The sequence below is a fragment of the Oncorhynchus masou genome, chromosome 6 (genome assembly GCF_036934945.1).
Source record: "Oncorhynchus masou masou isolate Uvic2021 chromosome 6, UVic_Omas_1.1, whole genome shotgun sequence".
In the NCBI taxonomy this organism is placed as follows: Eukaryota; Metazoa; Chordata; class Actinopteri; order Salmoniformes; family Salmonidae; genus Oncorhynchus; species Oncorhynchus masou.
This window is the reverse complement of record NC_088217.1, coordinates 24,776,290-24,799,389: the sequence shown is the minus strand read 5'-3', so window position 1 is coordinate 24,799,389 and position 23,100 is coordinate 24,776,290. Positions and strand designations below refer to the sequence as shown.

Here is a 23,100-nt window from a genome sequence, read left to right as displayed (position 1 = left end):
AATATATCAATGAGCCAGATTCTTCTGCCACCCTGCATATGAAAGGCACTTTTGTTTACTTCTCAATGGCATTTTTGTATTGATGAATAAAGTGTGTGTGTGTGTGTGTGTGAGCAAAAAGTGTGTGCCCTCACTCTCTCAGCCGCCTTGTTGGAAATGTATCCACATGGTCTCCATGGCTGCCTAGTTGCCTGGATACAGGACCCTGGAGGCATCTCCACTGGCGTGGCCAGAGTTCCTCTTCTGTGTTCCAGTATGTTCTGTTCCCACCCAGCAGCCCTTCTATTTATTAGCATTTTGTGCTAGGACCAGGGGAGAATAACTGCCCCCTCTCATTGAAGCCACTGAAGTTTAAGGGCGACCGCGGTACTTCAGGCATTGTTAGCAGAAAACAGGATCCCCCATTATAGTGAATGGAAATCTCTTTGTGTATATAAAAAAATAAGACAATCATTGTACCAATAATTGGTTCTAATACACCAGATGAATGTCATTGAACTGGCGGAGTTGTAAGGTTAATTTAGTTGCTAAAGGCAGCCTGCAGTACCCCGGTCAGCCTTCAACTTGAGGTACTCAATGAGACACTTCCTAGAGGAGTTCAAACTGTGCATGTTATGTGTCCATTAGACACCATCTTAATCTACTTCATTTGGCTTCAATGCGCAATTAAGTCTTCACATAGGAATGAATGGTGTCACATGATCGATGGCTTTGTCCATTCATATATACAGTCATGGGTTGGGACAAGGCAATTTTCTGTGGTTGTGTCTCAAATGGCACCCTTTTCCCTATGTAGTGCACTGTGTTTGACCAGGGCTCTGCTCAAAGGTACAGCATTACATAGGGAAAAGGTTGCCATTTGGACAACAGCCAGAGTCTCTCAATAGACAATTAACTAGCATTTCGCTACACTCGCTACACTCGCATTAACATCTGCTAACCATGTGTATGTGACTAATAACATTTGATTTGATTAAAAAGCCTGTATCTGCTGCTGAAAGGAGCAGTAATAAAGTGTCAGGCAGCCTCGCAACCCTACTGTGTAAAATAGAGTATCAAACAGCATGCTTTTTTCTTATTATGTAGCCATAATACTTTCCCTACCTATCAACTATTTTATCTGTTTTGGGGGCAATTTATGATAAATTAGTGGATAATCAAAACATGTAATCTATGTATATATATCCCAAATTGCATCCTATTCCCTACATAGGGCTCTGGTCAAAGGTAGTGCACTATGGACCATAGGGTGCCATTTGGGATGTACTCCATGTGAAGTTCAAATGACTGGTTGATATTATAATTTGATCAGTGTGATAAAGATAATAGCCTCATGATGTTTCCCTTCCTAGAGCCCTAGCTCTAGTTATGAATAGAACAGTAAAGGCTATGGAAGGAGGATACACTTGATAGGCACTATTCTCTGGATGCTGCAGGCCTCTACAGAGTTGAAGTACAGTACTAAAAACACTTTCAGAATCAATGCACAGGTGAGAACTGTGAAACACACATGAACCACACTAGATGCACTAACTGTAAGTAGCTCTAGATAAGAGTGTCTGCTAAATGTTACAAAAATGTAAATGTATAACATAGCAAAATACTATTCTACAATACTATTTTGCAAGACCCACTGGTTGATGCTTATTTATAAAACCCTCTTAGGCCTCACTCCCCCCTATCTGAGATATATACTGCAGCCCTCATTCTCCACATACAACACCTGTTCTGCCAGTCACATTCTGTTAAAGGTCCCCAAAGCACACACATCCCTGGGTCGCTCCTCTTTTCAGTTCGCTGCAGCTAGAGACTGAAACGAGCTGCAACAAACACTTACTCTGAACAGTTTTATCTCAATCTCTTCATTAAAAAAACTCAATCATGGACACTATTACTGACAGTTGTGGCTGCTTTGCATGATGTATTGTTGTCTCTACCTTCTTGACCTTAGTGCTGTTGACTTAGCCCAATAATGTCTGTACCATGTTTTGTGCTGCTACCATGTTGTGTTGCTACCATGTTGTTGTCATGTTGTGTTTCTACCATGCCGTGTTGTCACGTGTTGCTGCCTTGTTATGTTGTTGTCTTAGGTCTCTCATTATGTAGTGTTGTGTCTCTATTGTTGTGATGTGTGTTTTGTAATGTATTTATTGTATTTATTTTAATTTTATTTTTAATCCCAGGCCCCTGTCCCCGCAGGAGGCCTAATGCCTTTTGGTAGGCCGTCATTGTAAATAAGAATTTGTTCTTACCTGACTTAGTTAAATAAAGGTTAAATAAATAAATACAACCATTAGGCCCTAACAGCTGCATTATTGTAGGAAATGTGAATAAATGCCTATAAAATGGGAGCACTGACTTTACTTCAAGCCTGCAGGAATACAGGTACGTACAGGTATGTTTGTAATGTAATATAGGGCTCGATGTTTCTACCTTAGAATAAGAAAATGTGATCTGATTTAGTCAAGTCAGGCATCAGGGTAGTTTGGAGCAATGTTTATTTTATTCAATGGTGAGTTCAGACTAACATCTCTAATTTGTAGTTGATGTGTTTTGCCAAAATGACTCAGATGTTCCAAAGCCCATGGCACAGTCAGTGAGACTTCATTAATGAGTGCACAAAGCCTGTCTGCCTGTCAAATGCTAGGGCCCATAGGGCTCTGGTCAAAAGTAGTGCACTATGTGGGTTATAGGGTGCCATTTGGAACGGATCCACAGTGTTTGTTTTCGTCAGTGAAAGCTGAGTGGCTACAGCTCTGGTCTGGTGGGTTTCACAAGGATTTGAACCCAAATATGAATTACTCCCAGAAACCTGAGGGTAAGTTTAAAAACAGAATGAAATATGAAGAAAAAAAACAGAAAGAAAGCCTCTGGTTGCTTAAGACAAGTCAGTTCTCTGGACTGAGTAGAGGGTGGATGTTTACAGCTGTTGTTTTACCACACACACACAGTTGGATTCGTACGGATATAATTACATGTATTTTTGTGTGCAATGTGGATGCTTGTGCAACAGGTACAGTACATATATACAGTGTAGATATTTTGTCCTGTAGCTAATGTGCTTACATATATGGAGGTATTTTACCAAATAGAATGTGATTTCTATCACCACGGCCATAACCCGTGTCTCTGAATTGGTCTTTCCATTACTATAATTGCAGACACCTATTAAGTCAGTCCAATGTTGCATTACACCCTCCCCCCCCCACCCTCCACCGTATCACCACCATCATAAACCAAAATGTGCACTCAGCGGGGACCCCAACACCAAGTTTGGGAAAACCTGAAATAGGGAGTAGCAGATTTGTTTAGAGATACAGTAGTACAGTAATGCACTTTTCTCCTTCCCACAATTACTGTAGTGGCTAGTCCTGTTCTGTCTGTCTGGGACTCAGCTGGTGTGTTGCAACATCTTGACCGCTCTCTGGTCGCCACCCAACCCTGCTCCCTGTCCAGACTCCTACACAAACCTGAGGTCTGCTTATCGTGAAAATAGCTTTGGCTAGTAATAACCCTGATGCAGAGCAATGTTCCGACTAAACTGTGCACGTGCGTGGCAGCCCACTTCCTCCAGGACTGCCACGCAGAAGAAATGCCATGTTGCGGAGACACATAAGAGATTGGCGCCAAAGTTCTGACACATTTTAACAGACCGAACACAGTGTCGGGAAATGACGGCGAGTAGCGCGGACAAAATGGAGAAAAAGTTGGTGAAGCAACAGCTGTGCTGGAATGAGAACAATATGGGGGTTAGTTCTGATGATATGGAGCTGGAGGATGAGAGTCAAGGATCTGAATGGTTGGTTGTGGAAAGACATAGGAAGAAGAGAGATCATGATATTGAAAGCAGTGGAGCGTCTAGTAAAGAAAGCATGAAGAGGGCCAAGGTAGGAAGCAAGAGTAATGATGTGTTGGAGTGGAAAGTGGTGATAGTGTTTGATGAGACCACAAGGCCTCACTTATCCGACTAACTAATGCCGTAGAGAAAGAGGTAGGTGAAGTGAAATTAGCTTGGTTAATTGGAAATGGTAGATTCTGAAAATGGAAACGCTTAATTGGAAATAAATTAAAAGCCATGTCCCTGGTGCTTATGCTAGATTGAAGGGAAGTCATCCCTGGAATCCCAATATCTAAGTCCATAGATGATATTAAAGAAAATGTGAAGGAAGCAGAGTGATTGAGGCCAAAAGGTTGATCAGCAGAAAAGAGGGTTAAAGAAGTGAAAGCTTATCAGTGATGCTGAGGTTTGAGAAAGTCTTGCCGGGAAAAGTACAGATAGGAATCCTTAGTTTAAATGTTCAAGAATTTGTCCCATATGCACTGCAGTGTATTAAATGCCAAAGAATGGGACATGTAGCTGCTCAGTGTAAAGGATATAAAATATGTGCCAAGTGTGGGGGGCACATGATTACGGTGAATGTGGAGGTTAAGTGCTGTAATTGTGGGGTAGAACACAGTGCAGCATTTGGTGGATGCCATGTACAGAGAGAGGCTCAGAGGTATAGCCCCATTCATGATGTATCATATGCAGAGGCCGTAAAAACGATTGGTAGAACTACAGTGCGGACTGACGGAGCTTACATGGACAGAAGTGGACCTACTGTCGGGGATGGTGCTTCTGATGGTCTGGCAGGGTTTCGAGGCCCGTTCAGAAATCTTGTGCTCATAAATGTGTGGTGTCAAAGGACACTTTGATAATGAATGAAGTTGACTTCATAGTTTTTATTGGTAAGGTTATCAATATGACTCGGGTTGTGGAAAACAGAAATGCCAGGTTGAAGGTTATTGTGGAGATGGCAAAAGAGATATTGTGAGTATCATATGTTACTGTTGAAATGGTTGTTGACATGCTGAACAGGGTGGAGTGTTTCAGCATGATATAGATCAAGTTTAATGGGTTGGGGATGGTTTTTGGGGTGAGGGTGTGGTAGAGATTTATTGAGTTTAGATTTTTTTTTCATGGTAGTACAGAATTGGCAGATCATGATCGATCGTGCACTGCACTGCCATGATTTCATAGATGAAGAAGAAGATAAGATATTTAACTTCACTGAGTTCACCCCATTAGTTTGCACTAATTAGTTTGTGATTGTCACGATTCCCACCGAAGGTGGCTGCCTGTTCGGGCGGCGCTCGGCGGTCGTCGTTGCCGCCGGTCTAAGTCCTGCCGTCTCATCCCGTTGCCCGGTCTCCCTATGGCCCCACAGACTGCGGAGGCCCTGTTTACCCATGTCTTCCGGCACTACGGGGTGCCTGAGGACATCGTTTCTGATCGGGGTCCCCAGTTCAAGTCCAGAGTTTGGAGGGCGTTCATGGAACGTCTGGGGGTCTCGAACAGCCTGACCTTGGATTTTCACCCCGAGAGTAATGGGCAGGTGGAGAGAGTGAACCAGGATGTGGGTAGGTTTCTGTGGTCGTATTGCCATGGACGGCCTGGTGAATGTGCGAGGTACGTCCCATGGGCGGAGGTGGCTCAGAAATCCCTCCGCCACTCCTCTACTAACATGTCACCGTTCCAGTGCGTGTTGGGCTACCAGCCGGTCCTGGCCCCATGGCATCAGAGCCAGACCGAAGCTCCTGCGGTGGAGGAGTGGGTGCAGCGCTCGAAGGAGATCTGGAGAGCCGTCCAGGAATCACTAAAACATGCTGGTGGATGGCAGAAGAGGGGCTTCGACCGGCACCGCAGTGAGGCGCCCGTTTTTGCACCGGGGGACTGGGTCTGGCTCTCGACCCGAAACTTTCCCCTCCGCCTGCCCTGCCGGAAGCTGGGGCTGCAGAGTGTGGGGCAATTTAAAGGTTACAGCTTCCTTCTTACTATCGTATTAACCCCTCGTTTCATGCGTCTCTCCTCAGGCCAGTGGTGGCTGGTCCCCTGCAGGAAGGTGAGGTGCTGGAGGTCCCTCCGCCCCCTCTGGACATCGAGGGGTCCCCGGCGTACACTGTACGTTCAATTCTGGACTCGTTTTTGTGCAGGCTTGTTTTCTGTTAGTCGAGGTTGTTGCGTGTAGTGGTCCTGTCTGTTTGTGCCCTGTGTTGGGTTGGACAATTTTTGATTATTCGCCTGCTGTTTTGGGGGTTCATATTGGAGGCCGTAATAAAGTCCGGTTTCCCCATTATTCTTTGCTCTCTGAGCTTGACTCCACACCCACCACTCCAGGCTTTGTGACAGTGATTGAATCAACATTATAACAGCCCCTTTTCAATGCAACAAACAAATCTAACTTTGCAAGATTGAGTCTGTGATTTTGTTGTAGGCAGTGCCAGAGAGCAACGGAGTAGAATTCTATTGGCATGGGTAGCCCATGAGCGGTCTTTCAGTTAATGCGCATTTCAGATCAGTTCAGATAAGAGCACAGTGTGCACATTTTATTTTTATTTAACTAGGCATGTCAGTTAAGAACAAATTCTTATTTACAATGACAGCCTATGAACAGTGGGTTAACTGCCTTGTTCAGGGGCAGAATGACAGATTTTTAACTTGGCAGCTCAGGGATTCGATCTAGCAACCGTTCAGTTACTGGCCCAACGTTCTAACCACTAGGCTTGCCATGTGTTGATTTTCTTTGCTAGTTAGCAAGTTATTAGCCCAGTGTGTCAGTGAGGCAGTTTCCTGTGAACGCTTGTCTTGGGTGACCAGTAATAACTATAGTACTGTATGTCTTTACACACTCTTTGGTGTGAGTCTGTGGGGAAATATTTATCTTTAATGTGGTCATACATTTGGCAAGAGGTTAGGAAGTGCAGCTCAGTTACCTACTCCTCTCTCTCAATTCCACCTTAATCTGTTGCTGATTTTCACATTGACTGTTGGCAGCAGACATAAAAACCAGAAGTGCAGAAGGAGAGAGGAGAAGGGAGAGGGGTGAGGGTGAAAGCATAGCACACAGAGTGGGTGGCAGGCTGCATTATAGGTGGGAACGGGGGGGGGGGTGTATCATTGTTGCTAGCTTGATCCCAGGTCTGTTTGTGCTCCCTTGTCAACTCCATGGTAATTGTCACGTCAAACACCATAGGAGTTGGCAAGACAGTACAAACAGATATAAGACCAGGCTACATTATCGTGTTCACGGTACAGGTTCCCCAAGGGCACCCCCCGCTCAACTCAAAAGGTGGCGCACAGAATGCAAAAATATTTAATATTAAAATATTTAACCTCCACACATGAACAAGTCCAATAGCTCAAATGAAAGATAAAGACCTTGTTCATCTACCCAGCGAGTCAGATTTCTAAAATGTTTTACGGCGAAAACATAGCACATATTCATGTCAAACCACCACAAAGACAGAGACGATATACAGCCATTTTGTCGAACAAAAGATGCAATCACAAACGCAGGATTAAAAGAACAATAATTCACTAACCTCTTGAAAATCTTCATCAGATGACAGTAATAGGACATGTTACACAGTACATTTGTTTTTTTCAATAATATGCAATTTATATCCATAAAACTCCGTTTACATTGATGCCATGTTCAGAAAATCCTCAAAAATATCCGGAGAAATTATAGATAGCTCCGCCAGATAACAGAAATACACATCATAAACTTCGACTAAATATACATGTTCTACATATAGTTAGAAAGATACACTGCTTCTTAATGCAACCGCTTTGTCACATTTATTTTTAACGTTAAAGAAATCGCTCACTATGCAATAATCTGAGGCGGCGCTCAGACGTAAGCAATATTTCTCCGCTATGTTGGAGTCAACAGAAATACAAAATTACAACATAAATATTCCCTTACCTTTGATGGTCTTCGATCAGAATGTAGTGGAAGGAGTCATACTTACCCAATACATCGTTTTGTTTCAAGTCGTGTGTCTTTGTATTAGCATCTGCTAACACTTTCAGCTGAAATGCATCCAAAATTACTTCTGGTCCCGAACAGTTGCGCATCAAAACTTCAAAATTACATATTATATGTCGACTAAACTGGTCAAACTAAGTGCAGAATCAAGCTTTAGGATATTATAAACGTACAAAACAATTGGCGATTCAACCGGACAAAAGCAATTCTTCTCAGACAATCTGGAACAGAGGATTGAGTGTGTACAATTCGCGCCCTAACGCGCATGTATTTTCTTGCGACACCCACTCTTTTGCCTCCCAAAGGGTTAAAGCTCGCGGGATTTGCACAATTAAACGCTCTACTGAATGAGGACATCTAGTGGAAGACATAGAAAGTGTTTCCAGATCCATAGCTGGTTGGGAAGGATGGGGGCAATGACGTCAAATTTGGCCCAACTTTCATGTTTCCAAAACTAGTTTGGGAGATTGGCTGCCCTGTGAGTTCTGCTATACTTACAGACATAATTCAAACAGTTTTAGAAGCTTTAGAGTGTTTTCTATCCAATAATTATTATTATATGCATATATTGGCAGTATTGACCCGAGCCTTAACAGGATTTATTCCAATTAAGCCATAATGTCTCATGACAGTGTAAGTTACAGCAAATTTTCATTATGAATAATACTGATGAGCAGAAGGGTGTTAACTGGCCCAGACAGTCATGGAATACAGATGTACTGCAATACATGCATTATTTTTTTACTTTACTATGCAAGTCAGTTAAGAACAAATTCTTATTTTCAATGACGGCCTAGGAACAGTGGGTTAATTGCCTGTTCAGGGGCAGATCGACAGATTTGTACCTTGTCAGCTCAGGGGTTTGAACTTGCAACCTTCCAGTTACTAGTCCAATGCTCTAACCAATAGGCTACCCTGCCGCCCCATTATGGGGTGGAGACAGACAGGAGGAATACAAGCTAGACACACACAAACACACCCTCTTCATTCTTCTTCCTACAATGATCAAAGGAAACAAAACTGCAATAATGTCTTCCTCTGTGGCAAGACTACTGTAATTACTTACTAACATATTGCGCAACTGTACTGCAACACCACAGTCGTTTTTACAACCCAAGGCGCCAACAAGGCAGTTTGTTTGTCGTAAAATGTGTTGCTCTTACTTTATCTTCCAATCTGAAATATCTTTTTGAAAAACAGATCTACAACACCAATGTTTCCTGAATTACCATGGCTTCTATGTGCTTATCTATCTATGAAATGTATGCATGCATCTAATTAGATCAAACCAAATGAAGCATTTAAGCTTAAGACCTAAATGGATTGACTCCAAGAGTCTAATGACATTAGAGGGAGTGTTCTCTAGGCACAGAAATGACCCATGATCCAGGTCAACTAACCCTCATTCAGTTGAGTAGGAGTGTGGGGGGGTACTAGCAGATAGTGCTACTGAGGGTAGACGGCAGTGCCTTGCTGCATGCAGTACTTCCAGAGATTTGTTTAACGTTGTGTGACTGGAGTCGAGCTGGTCGACTGAGGTTCTTTGGAATGCATGCAAATATGTGTATGGAAGCAAACCAAGGTCAGCTAACAGACTGCAGCTGGGTTCCACTTCCAACACACTAGAAACTGTTTTCTCAAGTCTGACTAGTATAGTGAGCTAGTGCTACAATAGGAAATGAATAAGAAAGCAGGCTGAGTAATTCCATAATCATTAATTGTCAAAATACCATATACTGTACATGCACTCATGCAAAGACATCAGTGCACAGAACAAGGGACTGTGGTCTATTCCAGTCTGAACTCCTTACCTGCTCCATAATCACACTGTACTGTACTATACTGAATAATCACACATTACACCATTAATGGCGGTTGGTTTCGGTTAATTCTGACACATACCAGTTGACGCATCACTCATAGGAAGTGACTGGCTTGTTAATGAGTGGTTGGACCACATACCATACATACAACATCCAGTGTCATGACAACGTAACTAATGACGTCATCTGTCATGACATAGCCAGGTATAGCGCCATTGACTGTTCATCATGGTAACGTTATGTTGGTTGGTCCTTCAACAATGTTGAAGTCAAATTCCCCCAAGAAAGTAGCCTGGTCCCAGATCTGTCTTTCCAACTCCTATGGTCAATGTTGGAGCTGTGACATTGACCGTAGGAGTTGGCAAGACAGCACAAACCGATCTGAGACCAGGCTACCAAGAAAGAACAAATAATTGTCAAGAAATCTGCTGCAGGTCCATAAATGGAGGACTGACAGCTGACTGCACTACAGTAAATGCTGTTGAGTCAGCTACCTACTCAGCACTATTTGACCCCGATGCCAGAGTGTAGCTCTTGTAGCCCTTCTTACACCCAACTAAACTGATCCCAGACAGCCTGGCAAATGAGCTGTCAACTTAAAAGCTTTTCCTGAAACTGAGACGTCCTCGCACACCCACAATCACACACACGTACACAGACATTGATTAACGCAGGCATGCGCACACACATGCACGAGCGTACAAACACACACTCAAGTAGTCAACCAAGACTTCAGCAAACTACATCAACATGCTACAGTGTGTACCTCCAGGTCTCATTAAAAAGCAGTGAGAGCAGCTCAGATTGTCCATGATGCACTACGGTCATACCCTGCCCCCACAAGGGGTGATAAGAGGGTTTCAGTGTTTGCTGCAAGCACAGTCTAAAATTGGTAACAATATTTCAATCCAAGTGTGATAATACCCTACATGTGTCTGGTATCTACTTCACACAGCATCTCACACTTTGGTGGAGAGAAACAATCAATGTATATCTTTCTTTAGTACAAGGTAGATTGACAGAGGAAAAGTGTGTAGATTGTTGTTGGTTAGAAACATGTCTAACAGAGGGTCTTTCCATTGTGTCATCTATCAAAATATGTCATTCTGGACTTCATCAGACTGTTATTGTCTTGAGTGCTATATTGTCTGCTCAGCTGTTCTTCCAAAAGCTTCTTCAATAAACATGTTGGAGGGTAGAGGATTCTATATGTGATCCTGTGTGGCTCAGTTGGTAAGAGCACAGCTATAGCAATGCCAAGGTTGGTTGTAGGTTCAATTATTATAGGGATCACATACACTTACTAAAAATGCATGCACTCACTGTACTATAAGTGGCTTTTTACATGAATAAGAGGGTGTACTGAACCTTCATCCTCTTAATGTGTCACCTTGTAGCAGCCATCAGCTTTAGAGGAGAGATATCTACAGCTAGCTACACTATATTAAACTCTGCTGGGTTGACTTTAGATATTTTTTATTTAACCAGGCAAGTCAGTTAATACAAACTCGTATTTACAATGATGGCCTACCCCAGCCAAACCCTAACCCGGACGACACGAGGCCAATTGTGCCCCGACCTATGGGACTCCCAATCACAGCCAGTTGTGATACAGCCTGGAATCGAGCCAGGGTCTGTAGTGACACCTCCAGCACTGTGATGCAGTGCCTTAGACCGCTGTGCCACTCAGGAGACCACAAATTAGATATAGCCACCATCTATCTTCTACAGTCACAGGCGGAGTCCCAAATGGCACCCTAAAGTAGTGCATTATGTAGGGATATAGAGTGCCATTTAAGATGCACTCACATATTTAGCAGCAGCAGTCAGACAATAAAACCCTTTCATAGTTCCATAATTTATGCTGACAACATATATTATTTATGGTGTTTCTGAGCTATTTGCTGATAGAGAGATTCCCCAGCCAGACCCTCTATAGTTCCAGCACTAACACGTTTCCTATTCGTGAGTGTATTTTTATTTTTTTTATGTTTCATTAACTTACTCTGGGGCCTAACATGATAGAATGTTACTGATTAACAAGGCCCTCCCTAGTCACTGTCATCCCAAAACACCTTTGAAAGATCTCTTCTCATCCCATCTCTTTCTTTGAATAGATGGATATCGTTTGAATTCTACTGAAATGACACTGAAGTGAAAAGATGGTGGCTCAATCCCAAATCACCCACTTCCCGTAGGCCCTCCATTTGTGCGTTCACACTTGCCTCCGCAATATGCGCAAGTGTCCCAAAGCTTAGGGAGTGAAAACGATCGAGGGTGTATTGGCTAACTTGACCTTCGATAGCCACTTCAACAGAGCCAGCATGGACGCAGGTTCCAGAGCGAAGTGCTATCCCAACACACACAGCAATATGTTTGGAGTTTGCGCAATTTCATACCTTTGAATTGAGAGGTGTCCCAAATTATACAGTATTACATGTGCTATGGTGTCCACCCAGTCTGCCCAAAGTGTGGGGAAACATATGATTATGCAGCTTCCTCGCAGCGACATGAGGAATTTACATGTTGTGGTGGTCGTCTTCAAAGTTGTTTCTGCTGGTCGCAAAAAGCTAAATTGGCCTAACATGAGCTGAAATAAATGTAAAAAGCTTTGAAAATAAAATGCTTGAAGTATGCTCCATGCTCTGTTGACATTTCACAGAGATACACTTGTTTTTGTGAGAAATCCTATAAAAAGAACAGGAATTTAACATTAATTTGAAAAGCGTATACTAAAATGTGAAAATACTACATGTCATGTCTCAAAATCAATATCTATTTTACCTCTATATTGTTTAAAATCCTGCGGATTTGAGAAGAAAGATGACGAATTCAACAGGAAAGTGAGCCTGTTAGGTAGCCTTCATTCTCGCAAAGCATCCAGCCTAGCTGACACAATGCTCGGCAATGTTCTTTATTTTTTCTCTGGCCATTGATTTAGTCACCCGAATTTTGGCCATCCTACATGGGTAAAACATCCTACATGGGTAAAACATCCTACATGGATAAAACATCCTACATGGATAAAACATCCTACATGGATAAAACATCCTACATGGATAAAACATCCTACATGGGTAAAACATCCTACATGGGTAAAACATCCTACATGGGTAAAACATCCTACATGGATAAAACATCCTACATGGATAAAACATCCTACATGGATAAAACATCCTACATGGATAAAACATCCTACATGGATAAAACATCCTACATGGGTAAAACATCCTACAAGGGTAATTGAACAGATTATGATAGAGACATGAGGTTTGGACCATTGTTTTTCTTAAAGGATTATCTACACAATTAACATATTATTTTACCCATTGGTCAAAATATGCGTTTTTGATTGGACACCCTACAGGTATGTTTGTTTGTGCCTGATTTCGAGGCTTGATACATAAAACAATTGAAATACCTCCAATGTTTAACTGTTACCGAGGTTTACTTCTTGTTAAATGGCAAGGGGATTTTGTTAATTAGAATTGCATTATTATTTAAATGTGGAACATAAAATGCATCACTAGTGTGTCCCGAAGTTTATGGATTTATGAATGAATACCCTCACCACTCTATTGATAGCCCCATAGAACCACCCTGTTCTCACGAGCTTACATTCTGCTATCTGTGTAGCAAACAGAATGTAAGCATGCGTGATCAGGATGGTTCATACGAGGTTACTCTAGTTAAGTCACCCCTAGGAGTTGTCACCAACACGTGGCACGGACTGCATTCAGAATGAGTTTGTAGTGGCGAGGGGCTACTTTGGGATTCACCAGGTCATGCATTAAGATGATGATCCACTGTATAGGTCAGAGAAGGCTGTGATCAGGTCAGAGGTCATGACCTTTAGTCTCTGAGACACTAGGCTACTACAACAGACCAGCTGGTGTAATTATGACCTCCACTCTGAAAGTAAAGTAATCTATTACATTGTATAAATGAAGGAAAAATGGGCCACAAAAACACACTTTCTATCTCTTTCCCTTGTTAAGGACAAATTAACAATAAAGTTCCTTACATATTGTGGACCATGTTATTACTGCATAATGTGGTGTTATGCATTTTCACTATTCCGTGGGAAAGTGTCCATGCACTACTGCCCTACCAAGCAAAAGAGCAGTAACTGCTCATAGAGTGAAACTGGGAAAAATTACTTCAAAGTATTTTTATTGTCCAGCCAACTGAATTGTAGGCAGAACATTTGAGATGTGGTTGTCTGTTGTTATTTTTTATTCATATTGACCCTGACCTCTCACATGACATTTGTCCCTAGATGGCAGTTACTGCCTTCTTGCTTGGTACACCACTGGAATACGTTTCCATGACGATTGTTTTTAACACAAACTTGTGTTAATATATTTAATTGTATGTAGCTGTCCTTGTCATATAGTTTGATACTTGTATCAACGAAGAACAATAAATGATACCAAGGTCAACCGTAGACACAGCAGCACAAAGCTCAGTGAAGCCAAGGTAAAAGGCAGTAAGTAACTAACGTGTGTGATGGCAGTTACTGCCTTTTCCTTTGGTTTCACCTGAACTTTTTGCAGTTACTGCAAACATGACCCCCCATTTTCTCCAATACACAACAGGCCGGATATTTGTCCACAAGATAAAGCATGTATTTAATGTTTAAAAAAGTCAATATCTCATTTTTGACCAAATGCAGTTGTCTCTTGTTTGGTAGGGCAGACTAGACCGACTCACCTAGCAAATATGTAAGGTGCATTATGCAGAGCTTTTACTGAAATGGTGTTGAATAGGAGTTATTATCTGATGAAAATATATGTTTATCTAGCTTCAGGGACCTCTTGACCATGGGAATTCATACGATAACAGAAAACAGCCAATTGCGCGTAAAAAAATGCTTATATTTATGGAGTAAAAACAACATGTTGTTGATGCCATCAATGTCGTTCACTCCCGAATTCCAAGTTATGCAATTCTACTCTTGGCTACTGCTGCTCCCTCTAGATACATTTAGGCTAATAAATTAGTCTAACCTGAACGTCAAAACACAAGCAAATACCAACCCAGACATGTGTAATTTGATGGGATCTCTATGTACCAACCTTTCACTTGAGTCTCGTAATCCCCAATAATCTCCTTGTCCTTCTTGACTCTCGTATGGGATGACATGATTCTTTAGGAATTAATTATGGAAGCCTGTAGACATCGCCTTAATAAGACACCACAACGAAGCCTACAAATCTCTTCGGCAGATGCATAAAGCAGGATGGGCTTCATGCGTTTCAAAGAACTTCAGTGTCCCAAATTGCACTTGAGGTTGCAAGGCGATCAATGCGACTTTGAACTGCAAAACAAATAAGGATAACTCCCCTCTGTCGTCAACATAGCATTTTAGAATGTCTGTAAAAAATATATATATAATCTGCATTTACTGCATGTTCAATATATGATATGTTTCAATATAACCACTGCCTTGAAGCAGGGTGTATGCGCAAGTGCTGCATCGTGCGATTTTCAATGCGTCTTCCAGCCGCCCTTTTTCCTGCAAGTTCTCGGTCTGCTGCAGCAAGCCAGGAAGAGTTGGATGCTAAAATCATCTCAGACTCCTCCCACACTCGCCTCCTCTCACACACTCTCAGTCTCTCACTCACACATGCACACTCCCTCACGTACACATGCATGCAGACACACTCCCTCACATACACACACATGCAGAGAGGGTAATTACATTACAGTGGTTATGCACATGAATCTGACAAAGATATTTAGCAGTGTTGCTGATACAAGTTGACAGATTTCAAAATGATGAGATTGAAAGAGGCATATCATCATTAGCACACAGACACTGGTGACCTGGAAAGGCTGCTTTATAGACCACAATTCAGACCTCTGAATATGTCCCTCATAACAGACGAGGGCTTTTTTGTTATCTGATGTAGGCCTAATAATATCACTAACCTCAACATGGCTGATGTTTTTAACAACAATGTTGACAGTTGTAAAAAATTGTCAATGACACTGAATGCTATGTTTTGACACAGCTGTCTGAATGATGAAAGATAATAGGTTTTCATGTTTCTCCAGTGGAAAATATTACTCAAAACTACTCTGCATGACTCACATAGCCTTAATTTCAATGACAGTTTGAAGATTAGACTTACCACTAAGTTACCGTTCTGTGTCATGAGGCGTTCTGTTTTTGAGTACTGCTGATTCTCAAAACCTTGTGCACAGGGTCAAATGTCTAAATACATGTTCAACAGATTTGTATTGCCTGAAGGTTTCATGGTATCTACGAATGATATGAAGAGTTTACTAAAATTATATTACTGCATGTCATATCTGATTCCAAGTAAGGCTATGACTCCTGTTAGGATATTAGTTGTAACATCATCCAAAATAAGCAGTCACGCAATAAAGGGCATTAAAAAGACAGCATTAAAAACCAGGTCAAAAATCACAGTAAAAGACCGGATCAAAATCAGAATGTGGTATGTTGGCAGTGGCACTGCATTTGAAATCATGAATAGAGCACATGGTTCAAGAGTGGTATTTTTGTAGAAGAGCATTCTTTCAGACACTTGGAACAAGATATTGACCTGTGGCAGCCAACAACTGGACTTTGAACATAGCCAAGAAGCAATTTATGTGACTCTTGAATGAGAAGCTTCTCTTTCCCAAATCCAATCTCTCCTAACTCAACTCAGAGCCCCAAGGTATTGCAGTGAAGGATCCTAGGAAACAATGACATCATCACTGTTCTTGAGGCCCAACTTCCTTTGACCAGGACCTATAGGGCTCTGGTAAAAAGTAATGCACTACATTGGGAGTAGGGTGCTATTTGGGTCGCATTCTGAGTAATTCATTAAAACCTGTTGAAACTCTAGGGGCGCAATTTCATTTTTGGATGAAAAACGTTCCCGTTTTAAACAAGATATTTTGTCACAAAAAGATGCTTGACTATGCATATAATTGACAGCTTTCGAAAGAAAACACTCTGACGTGTCCAGAACTGCAAAGATATTTTCTGTGCGTGCCCTAGAACGTGAGCTTCAGGCAAAACCAAGATGAGACGGCATCCAGGAAATGAGCAGGATTTTTGAGGCTCTGTTTTCCATTGTCTCCTTATATGGCTGTGAATGCGAGAGGAGTAAGTCTGCCCTTTCTGTCGTTTCCCCAAGGTGTCTGCAGCATTGTGACGTATTTGTAGGCATATCATTGGAAGATTGACCATAAGAGACCACATTTACCAGGTGTCCGCCCGGTGTCCTGCGCGAAATTGGTGCGCAAAAGTCAGCTGCAAGTATTTTTCCATGGAATTTAGAGAAGAATACAGGCTTCCACGAACGATATATCAATGAAGAGATATGTGAAAAAACACCTTAAGGATTGATTCCAAACAACGTTTGCCATGTTTCGGTCGATATTATGGAGTTAATTCGGAAAAAGTTTGACGTTGTAGGTGACTGAATTTTCGGTTCGTTTCGGTAGCCAAATGTGATGTACAAAACGGAGCGATTTCTCCTACACACAGGCGCTTTCAGGAAAAACTGCGCATTTGGTATGTAACTGAGAGTCTCCTCATTGAAAACATCCGAAGCTCTTCAAAGGTAAATGATTTCTGGTTTTTGTGAAAATGTTGCGTGCTAAATCCTACTCAAAATGCTAAGCTAGCTTAGCATACTCTTACACAAATTAGTCAATTGCTATGGTTCAAAAGCATATTTTGAAAATCTGAGATGACAGTGTTGTTAAGAAAAGGCTAAGCTTGAGAGCAGGCGCATTATTTTCATTTTATTTGCGATTTTCAGAAATCGTTAACGTTGCGTTATGCTAATGAGCCTGAGGCTTTAGTCACGATCCCGGATCCGGGATGGGGAGATTCAAGCATTAGCCTCTTTGGGAGCCATGCTGGTCAACCTCTACTGTAGTGAGCATCTGAAGACTAACACATTATATGTAATATCCTCTCTCACTCCCAGGGTTTTTAATAAAACATATTTAAGCAAAATGCACAATAAGAAGTCAGAAAGCGAGCGAGGCACTGGAGCATATGTGTTACGTTTACCCAATTCTATTTTCAGTCATGCCACTTTAATTCACATAATTTACTCTCCTTCTGGTATTTATCCTGGTAATAACATATCCTTTGAGTAATACCTCACTCACATATCTCTCAATGATCTCATTAATACAGTGGTTCCCTTGCCAATGGGAACTGACCTCTATCCATTTTACCTTTTTGACTGACCAGTGGGGAGCAGGGGATCCCATTCAGATCCCATTCACTTCTGTAATCATGAAGTGCTTTGAGAGACTAGTCAAGGACCATATCACCTCCACCCTACCTGACACCCTAGACCCACTCCAATTTGCTTACCGCCCCAATAGATCCACAGACGACGCAATCGCAACCACACTGGATAGAGGTCTTGAGAAATCAGATGTAATTCTCTGACGTCATTTCCGGTCACAACTTGCAGACTTGTTTTCGAGTTGCTGTGCGTTTTGTTGCCAACCTATTTTGCTACCTGACAACTTTACGGTTTTTACTTTTTAATTACCGTTTATATATATATTTTTTTTTTTTCCCCTCAACTTTTTCACTCCGGACGCTTTATCTGGACACGATTCGTCAGGACCTCCAACAGCCGAAGCTCAGTAGTAACATTAACATGATGCCTTCTAATTGCAGTCGCTGTACTCATAATATACAGGAGAACGATCGCCTTACGGCGAGGATAGCTGTGCTACAAGCCCAGCTTCAGACGCAATCGTTAGGCAAGGGTAATTTCAGTTTAGGAAAGGATGAAACAGCGTCTGTGCCACCAGTAAGTACAGATAGTAGTATAAATCCCCTGGCACAGTCCCCGCAGCCGGACAACTTTCTCACGGTTTCTGGAAGGAAATGCTGTAGGAACGCTAAACCGGTGTCGCTCATTCAGCCGACAGAAACTTTCAACCGGTTTTCCCCAATAAGCAGCGAGTCGGAGTCAGAGGCCGAGTCTTCTCTGGTCTCTACTCCTCCCGTTACGGGTTCTGAGACGCCGAAGCTTCCCACCGTTAACTCTGACAAATTGAAAACTCTAGTCATTGGCGACTCCATTACCCGCAGTATTAGACTTAAAACGAATCATCCAGCGATTATACACTGTTTACCAGGCGGCAGGGCTACCGACATTCAGGCTAATCTGAAGATGGTGCTGGCTAAAGCTAAAACTAGCGAGTGTAGAGAGTATAGAGATATTGTTATCCACGTCGGCACCAACGATGTTAGGATGAAACAGTCAGAGATCACGAAGCGCAGCATAGCTTCTGCGTGTAAATCAGCTAGAAAGATGTGTCGGCATCGAGTAATTGTCTCTGGCCCCCTCCAAGTTAGGGGGAGTGATGAGCTCTACAACAGAGTCTCACAACTCAATAGCTGGTTGAAAACTGTTTTCTGCCCCTCCCAAAAGATAGAATTTGTAGATAATTGGCCCTCTTTCTGGGACTCACCCACAAACAGGACCAAGCCTGACCTGCTGAGGAGTGACGGACTCCATCCTAGCTGGAGGGGTGCTCTCATCTTATCTACCAACATAGACAGGGCTCTAACTCCTCTAGCTCCACAATGAAATAGGGTGCAGGCCAGGCAGCAGGCTGTTAGCCAGCCTGCCAGCTTAGTGGAGTCTGCCACTAGCACAGTCAGTGTAGTCAGCTCAGCTATCCCCATTGAGACCGTTTCTGTGCCTCGGCCGAGGTTGGGCAAAACTAAACATGGCGGTGTTCGCCTTAGCAATCTCACTAGGATAAAGACCACCTCCATTCCTGTCATTATTGAAAGAGATCATGATACCTCACATCTCAAAATAGGGCTACTTAATGTTAGATCCCTTACTTCAAAGGCAATTATAGTCAATGAACTAATCACTGATCATAATCTTGATGTGATTGGCCTGACTGAAACATGGTTTAAGCCTGATGAATTTACTGTGTTAAATGAGGCCTTACCTCCTGGCTACACTAGTGACCGTATCCCCCATGCATCCTGCAAAGGTGGAGGTGTTGCTAACATTTACAATAGCAAATTTCAATTTACAAAAAAAAATGCCGTTTTCGTCTTTTGAGCTTCTAGTCATGAAATCTATTCAGCCTACTCAATCACTTTTTATAGCTACTGTTTTAAGGCCTCCTGGGCCATATACAGCGTTCCTCACTGAGTTCCATGAATTCCTAACGGACCTTGTAGTCAAAGCAGATAATATTCTAATCTATGGTGACTTTAATATTCACATGGAAAAGTCCACAGACCCAATCCAAAAGGCTTTCGGAGCCATCATCGACTCAGTGGGTTTTGTCCAACATGTCTCTGGACCCACTCACTGTCACAGTCATACTCTGGACCTAGTTTTGTCCCATGGAATAAATGTTGTGGATCTTAATGTTTTTCCTCATAATCCTGGACTATCGGACCACCATTTTATTACGTTTGCAATTGCAACAAATAATCTGCTCAGACCCCAACCAAGGAACATCAAAAGTCGTGCTATAAATTCACAGACAACACAAAGATTCCTTGATGTCCTTCCAGATTCCCTCTGTCTACCCAAGGATGCCAGAGGACAAAAATCAGTTAACCACCTAACTGAGGGGCTCAATTTAACCTTGCGCAATACCCTAGATGCAGTTGCACCCCTAAAAAATAAAAACATTTCTCATAAGAAACTAGCTCCCTGGTACACAGAAAATACCCGAGTTCTGAAGCAAGCTTCCAGAAAATTGGAACGGAAATGGCGCCACACCAAACTGGAAGTCTTCCGACTAGCTTGGAAAGACAGTACCGTGCAGTACCGAAGAGCCCTCACTGCTGCTTGATCATCCTCATTTTCTAACTTAATTGAGGAAAATAAGAACAATCCGAAATTCGTTTTTGATACTGTCGCAAAGCTAACTAAAAAGCAGCATTCCCCAAGAGAGGATGACTTTCACTTTAGCAGTGATAAATTCATGAACTTCATGAAAAGATTATGATTATTAGAAAGCACATTACGGACTCCTCTTCAAATCTGCGTATTCCTTCAAAGCTCAGTTGGCCTGAGTCTGCGTCTCTCTTGATCCTAGGTCCTGGCAGAGTTGTTCAGACTCAGGACAACTGAGCTTTGAAGGAATACGCAGATTTGAAGAGGAGTCCGTAATTTGCTTCCTAATAATCATGATCCTTTCCTCAAAGAAGTTCATGAATTTATTACTGCTGAAATGAAAGCCATCCTTGATTTGTAAGTCGCTCTGGATAAGAGCGTCTGCTAAATGACTTAAATGTAAATGTAAATTTGAAGATCCACAACATTTATTCCATGGGACAAAACTAGGTCCAGAGTATGACTGTGACAGTGAGTAGGTCCAGAGACATGTTGGACAAAACCCACTGATTCGATGATGGCTCCGAAAGCCTTTTGGAGTGGGTCTGTGGACTTTTCCATGTGAATATTAAAGTCACCTAAGATTAGAATATTATCTGCTATGACTACAAGGTCCGATAGGAATTCAGGGAACTCAATGAGGAACGCTGTATTTGGCTCAGGATGCCTGTAAACAGTAGCTATAAAAAGTGATTGAGTAGACTGCATAGATTTCATGACTAGAAGCTCAAAAGACGAAAACTTCTTTTTTTTTTGTAAATTGAAATTTGCTATCGTAAATGTTAGCAACACCTCTGCCTTTGCGGGATGCACGGGGGATATGGTCACTAGTGTAGCCAGGAGGTGAGGCCTCATTTAACACAGTAAATTCATCAGGCTTAAGCCACGTTTCATGAAAATAAAAGAGAGCCGCACACTCTCGGAGCTCAGATGCAAACATTTAATTACCAACGTTTTGACATCCAAGCTGTTTTCATCAGGGTATAATCACAAACACTGCAGGATGACTTGTTTATATAGTGTCAAAAGACACAGGTGTCTGTAATCATGGCCAAGAGTGGCCTAATATCATTGGTTAATAATCAAATATTAAAATGTCATACAAAGAACAGCATACAAACAACAAATGGATAGCATACGATCATAGAATAATTTGACTACACAAGTTTACAAACAATTACAATGGCAAAGTCACAATAATCATAAGAATGGCTTCAGATCAAAGTCTACGTAAAGATCCAGGCAGCCTCTCCTTTCAACAATAAATTATGGGCCTCCCGGGTGGCGCAGTGGTTAAGGGCGCTGTACGCTGTACAATTGGCCGAGCATCGTCAGGAGGGCTTGGTCGGTAGGGATGTCCTTGTCTCATCGTGCACCAGCGACTCCTGTGGTGGGACGGGCGCAGTGCGCGCTAACCAAGGTTGCCAGGTACACGATGTTTCCTCCGGCGCATTGATGCGGCTGGCTTCCAGGTTGGATGTGCGCTGTGTTAAGAAGCAGTGTGGCTGGTTGGGTTGTGTATCGGATGACGCATGACTTTCAACCTTCGTCTCTCCCGATCCCGTATGGGAGTTGTAGCGATGAGACAAGATAGTAGCTACTACAACAATTGGATACCACAAAATTGGGGAAAAAAAGGGGTAAAAATTCTTCAAAAAAATTAAATAACATTAAAAATTAAAAAATTATCAAGCTCACCCCCTCTCCTAGGGAGGGTGACATGTTTGATGCCAATATAATGCAGAGACGAAATCGAGTGGCCTGCGAGTTTTCGTCTTTTGAGCTTCTAGTCATGAAATCTATGAACCTACTCAATCACTTTTTATAGCTACTGTTTACAGGCCTCCTGGCCTGCCTCCAAGAAGTTGGCCGCAACTGGATAAGTAAAGTTTTTACAACTAATGGTGCTACGATGCTCTGAGATAGGTACTTTTAATTTGCGCATTGTTTAACCTACATCATTTTTACCACAAGGACAAGTTATAAGATAAATAACTGCCTTAGTGGAGCACGTAATAACACCTTTTATTTGGATCGATTTCACTGTTTGTGGGTATTTTTATTTATTTGACCTTTATTTAACTAGGCAGTTCAGAACAAATTCTTATTTTCAATGACGGCCGAGGAACAGTGGGTTAACTGCCTGTTCAGGGGCAGAACGACAGATTTGTACCTTGTCAGCTCGGGGTACCCTGTCGCCCCCACTTATAAATGAAATGTGTAATTTCCATCCAGTAGGGGCACAAATAGACGTTGTTCAGGAATATCTTGGGGTGGTAATTCAGAGTTTACCAATTGGTCTCTGAGATTTCTGCCCCGCGAGAATACGACCAAGGGAAGGTCCGAAAACACATTACCGAGATTATCATCGGATTTTAGGATGTGCCAATGTTTGTGAACAATTCCCTTAATTTGTTCAGAGCACTTTGAATGGCGGGTCGTTAGAACGCAAGAATGCGTCTTTTTGCGAGACTGACCTTGAAAAATATTAATCTGATCATTCTTGGAGCCCCTCTCCTTGAACCTTCTCTGCGTCTCAGCCATATTTCTGTCGAAATCGGATTGTTTTTTGCAAATTATTGATTTGAC

General features: G+C 42.2%; 1 protein-coding gene across 6 annotated transcripts in view; it reads right to left on the bottom strand.

Moving 5' to 3' along the window:
- Positions 1–15,159, bottom strand: part of LOC135541724 (SLIT-ROBO Rho GTPase-activating protein 3-like) — a 76,516-nt gene extending 61,357 nt beyond the window's left edge. For all 6 annotated transcript variants that reach the window (XM_064968043.1, XM_064968045.1, XM_064968047.1 and 3 more), the window contains exon 1: positions 14,713–15,159. In XM_064968043.1, coding sequence (XP_064824115.1) covers positions 14,713–14,779 — 67 coding nt within the window. In that variant the 5' untranslated portion in view covers positions 14,780–15,159. The remainder of the gene's footprint in view (positions 1–14,712) is intronic.
- Between the last annotated feature and the right edge of the window lie 7,941 nt (positions 15,160–23,100).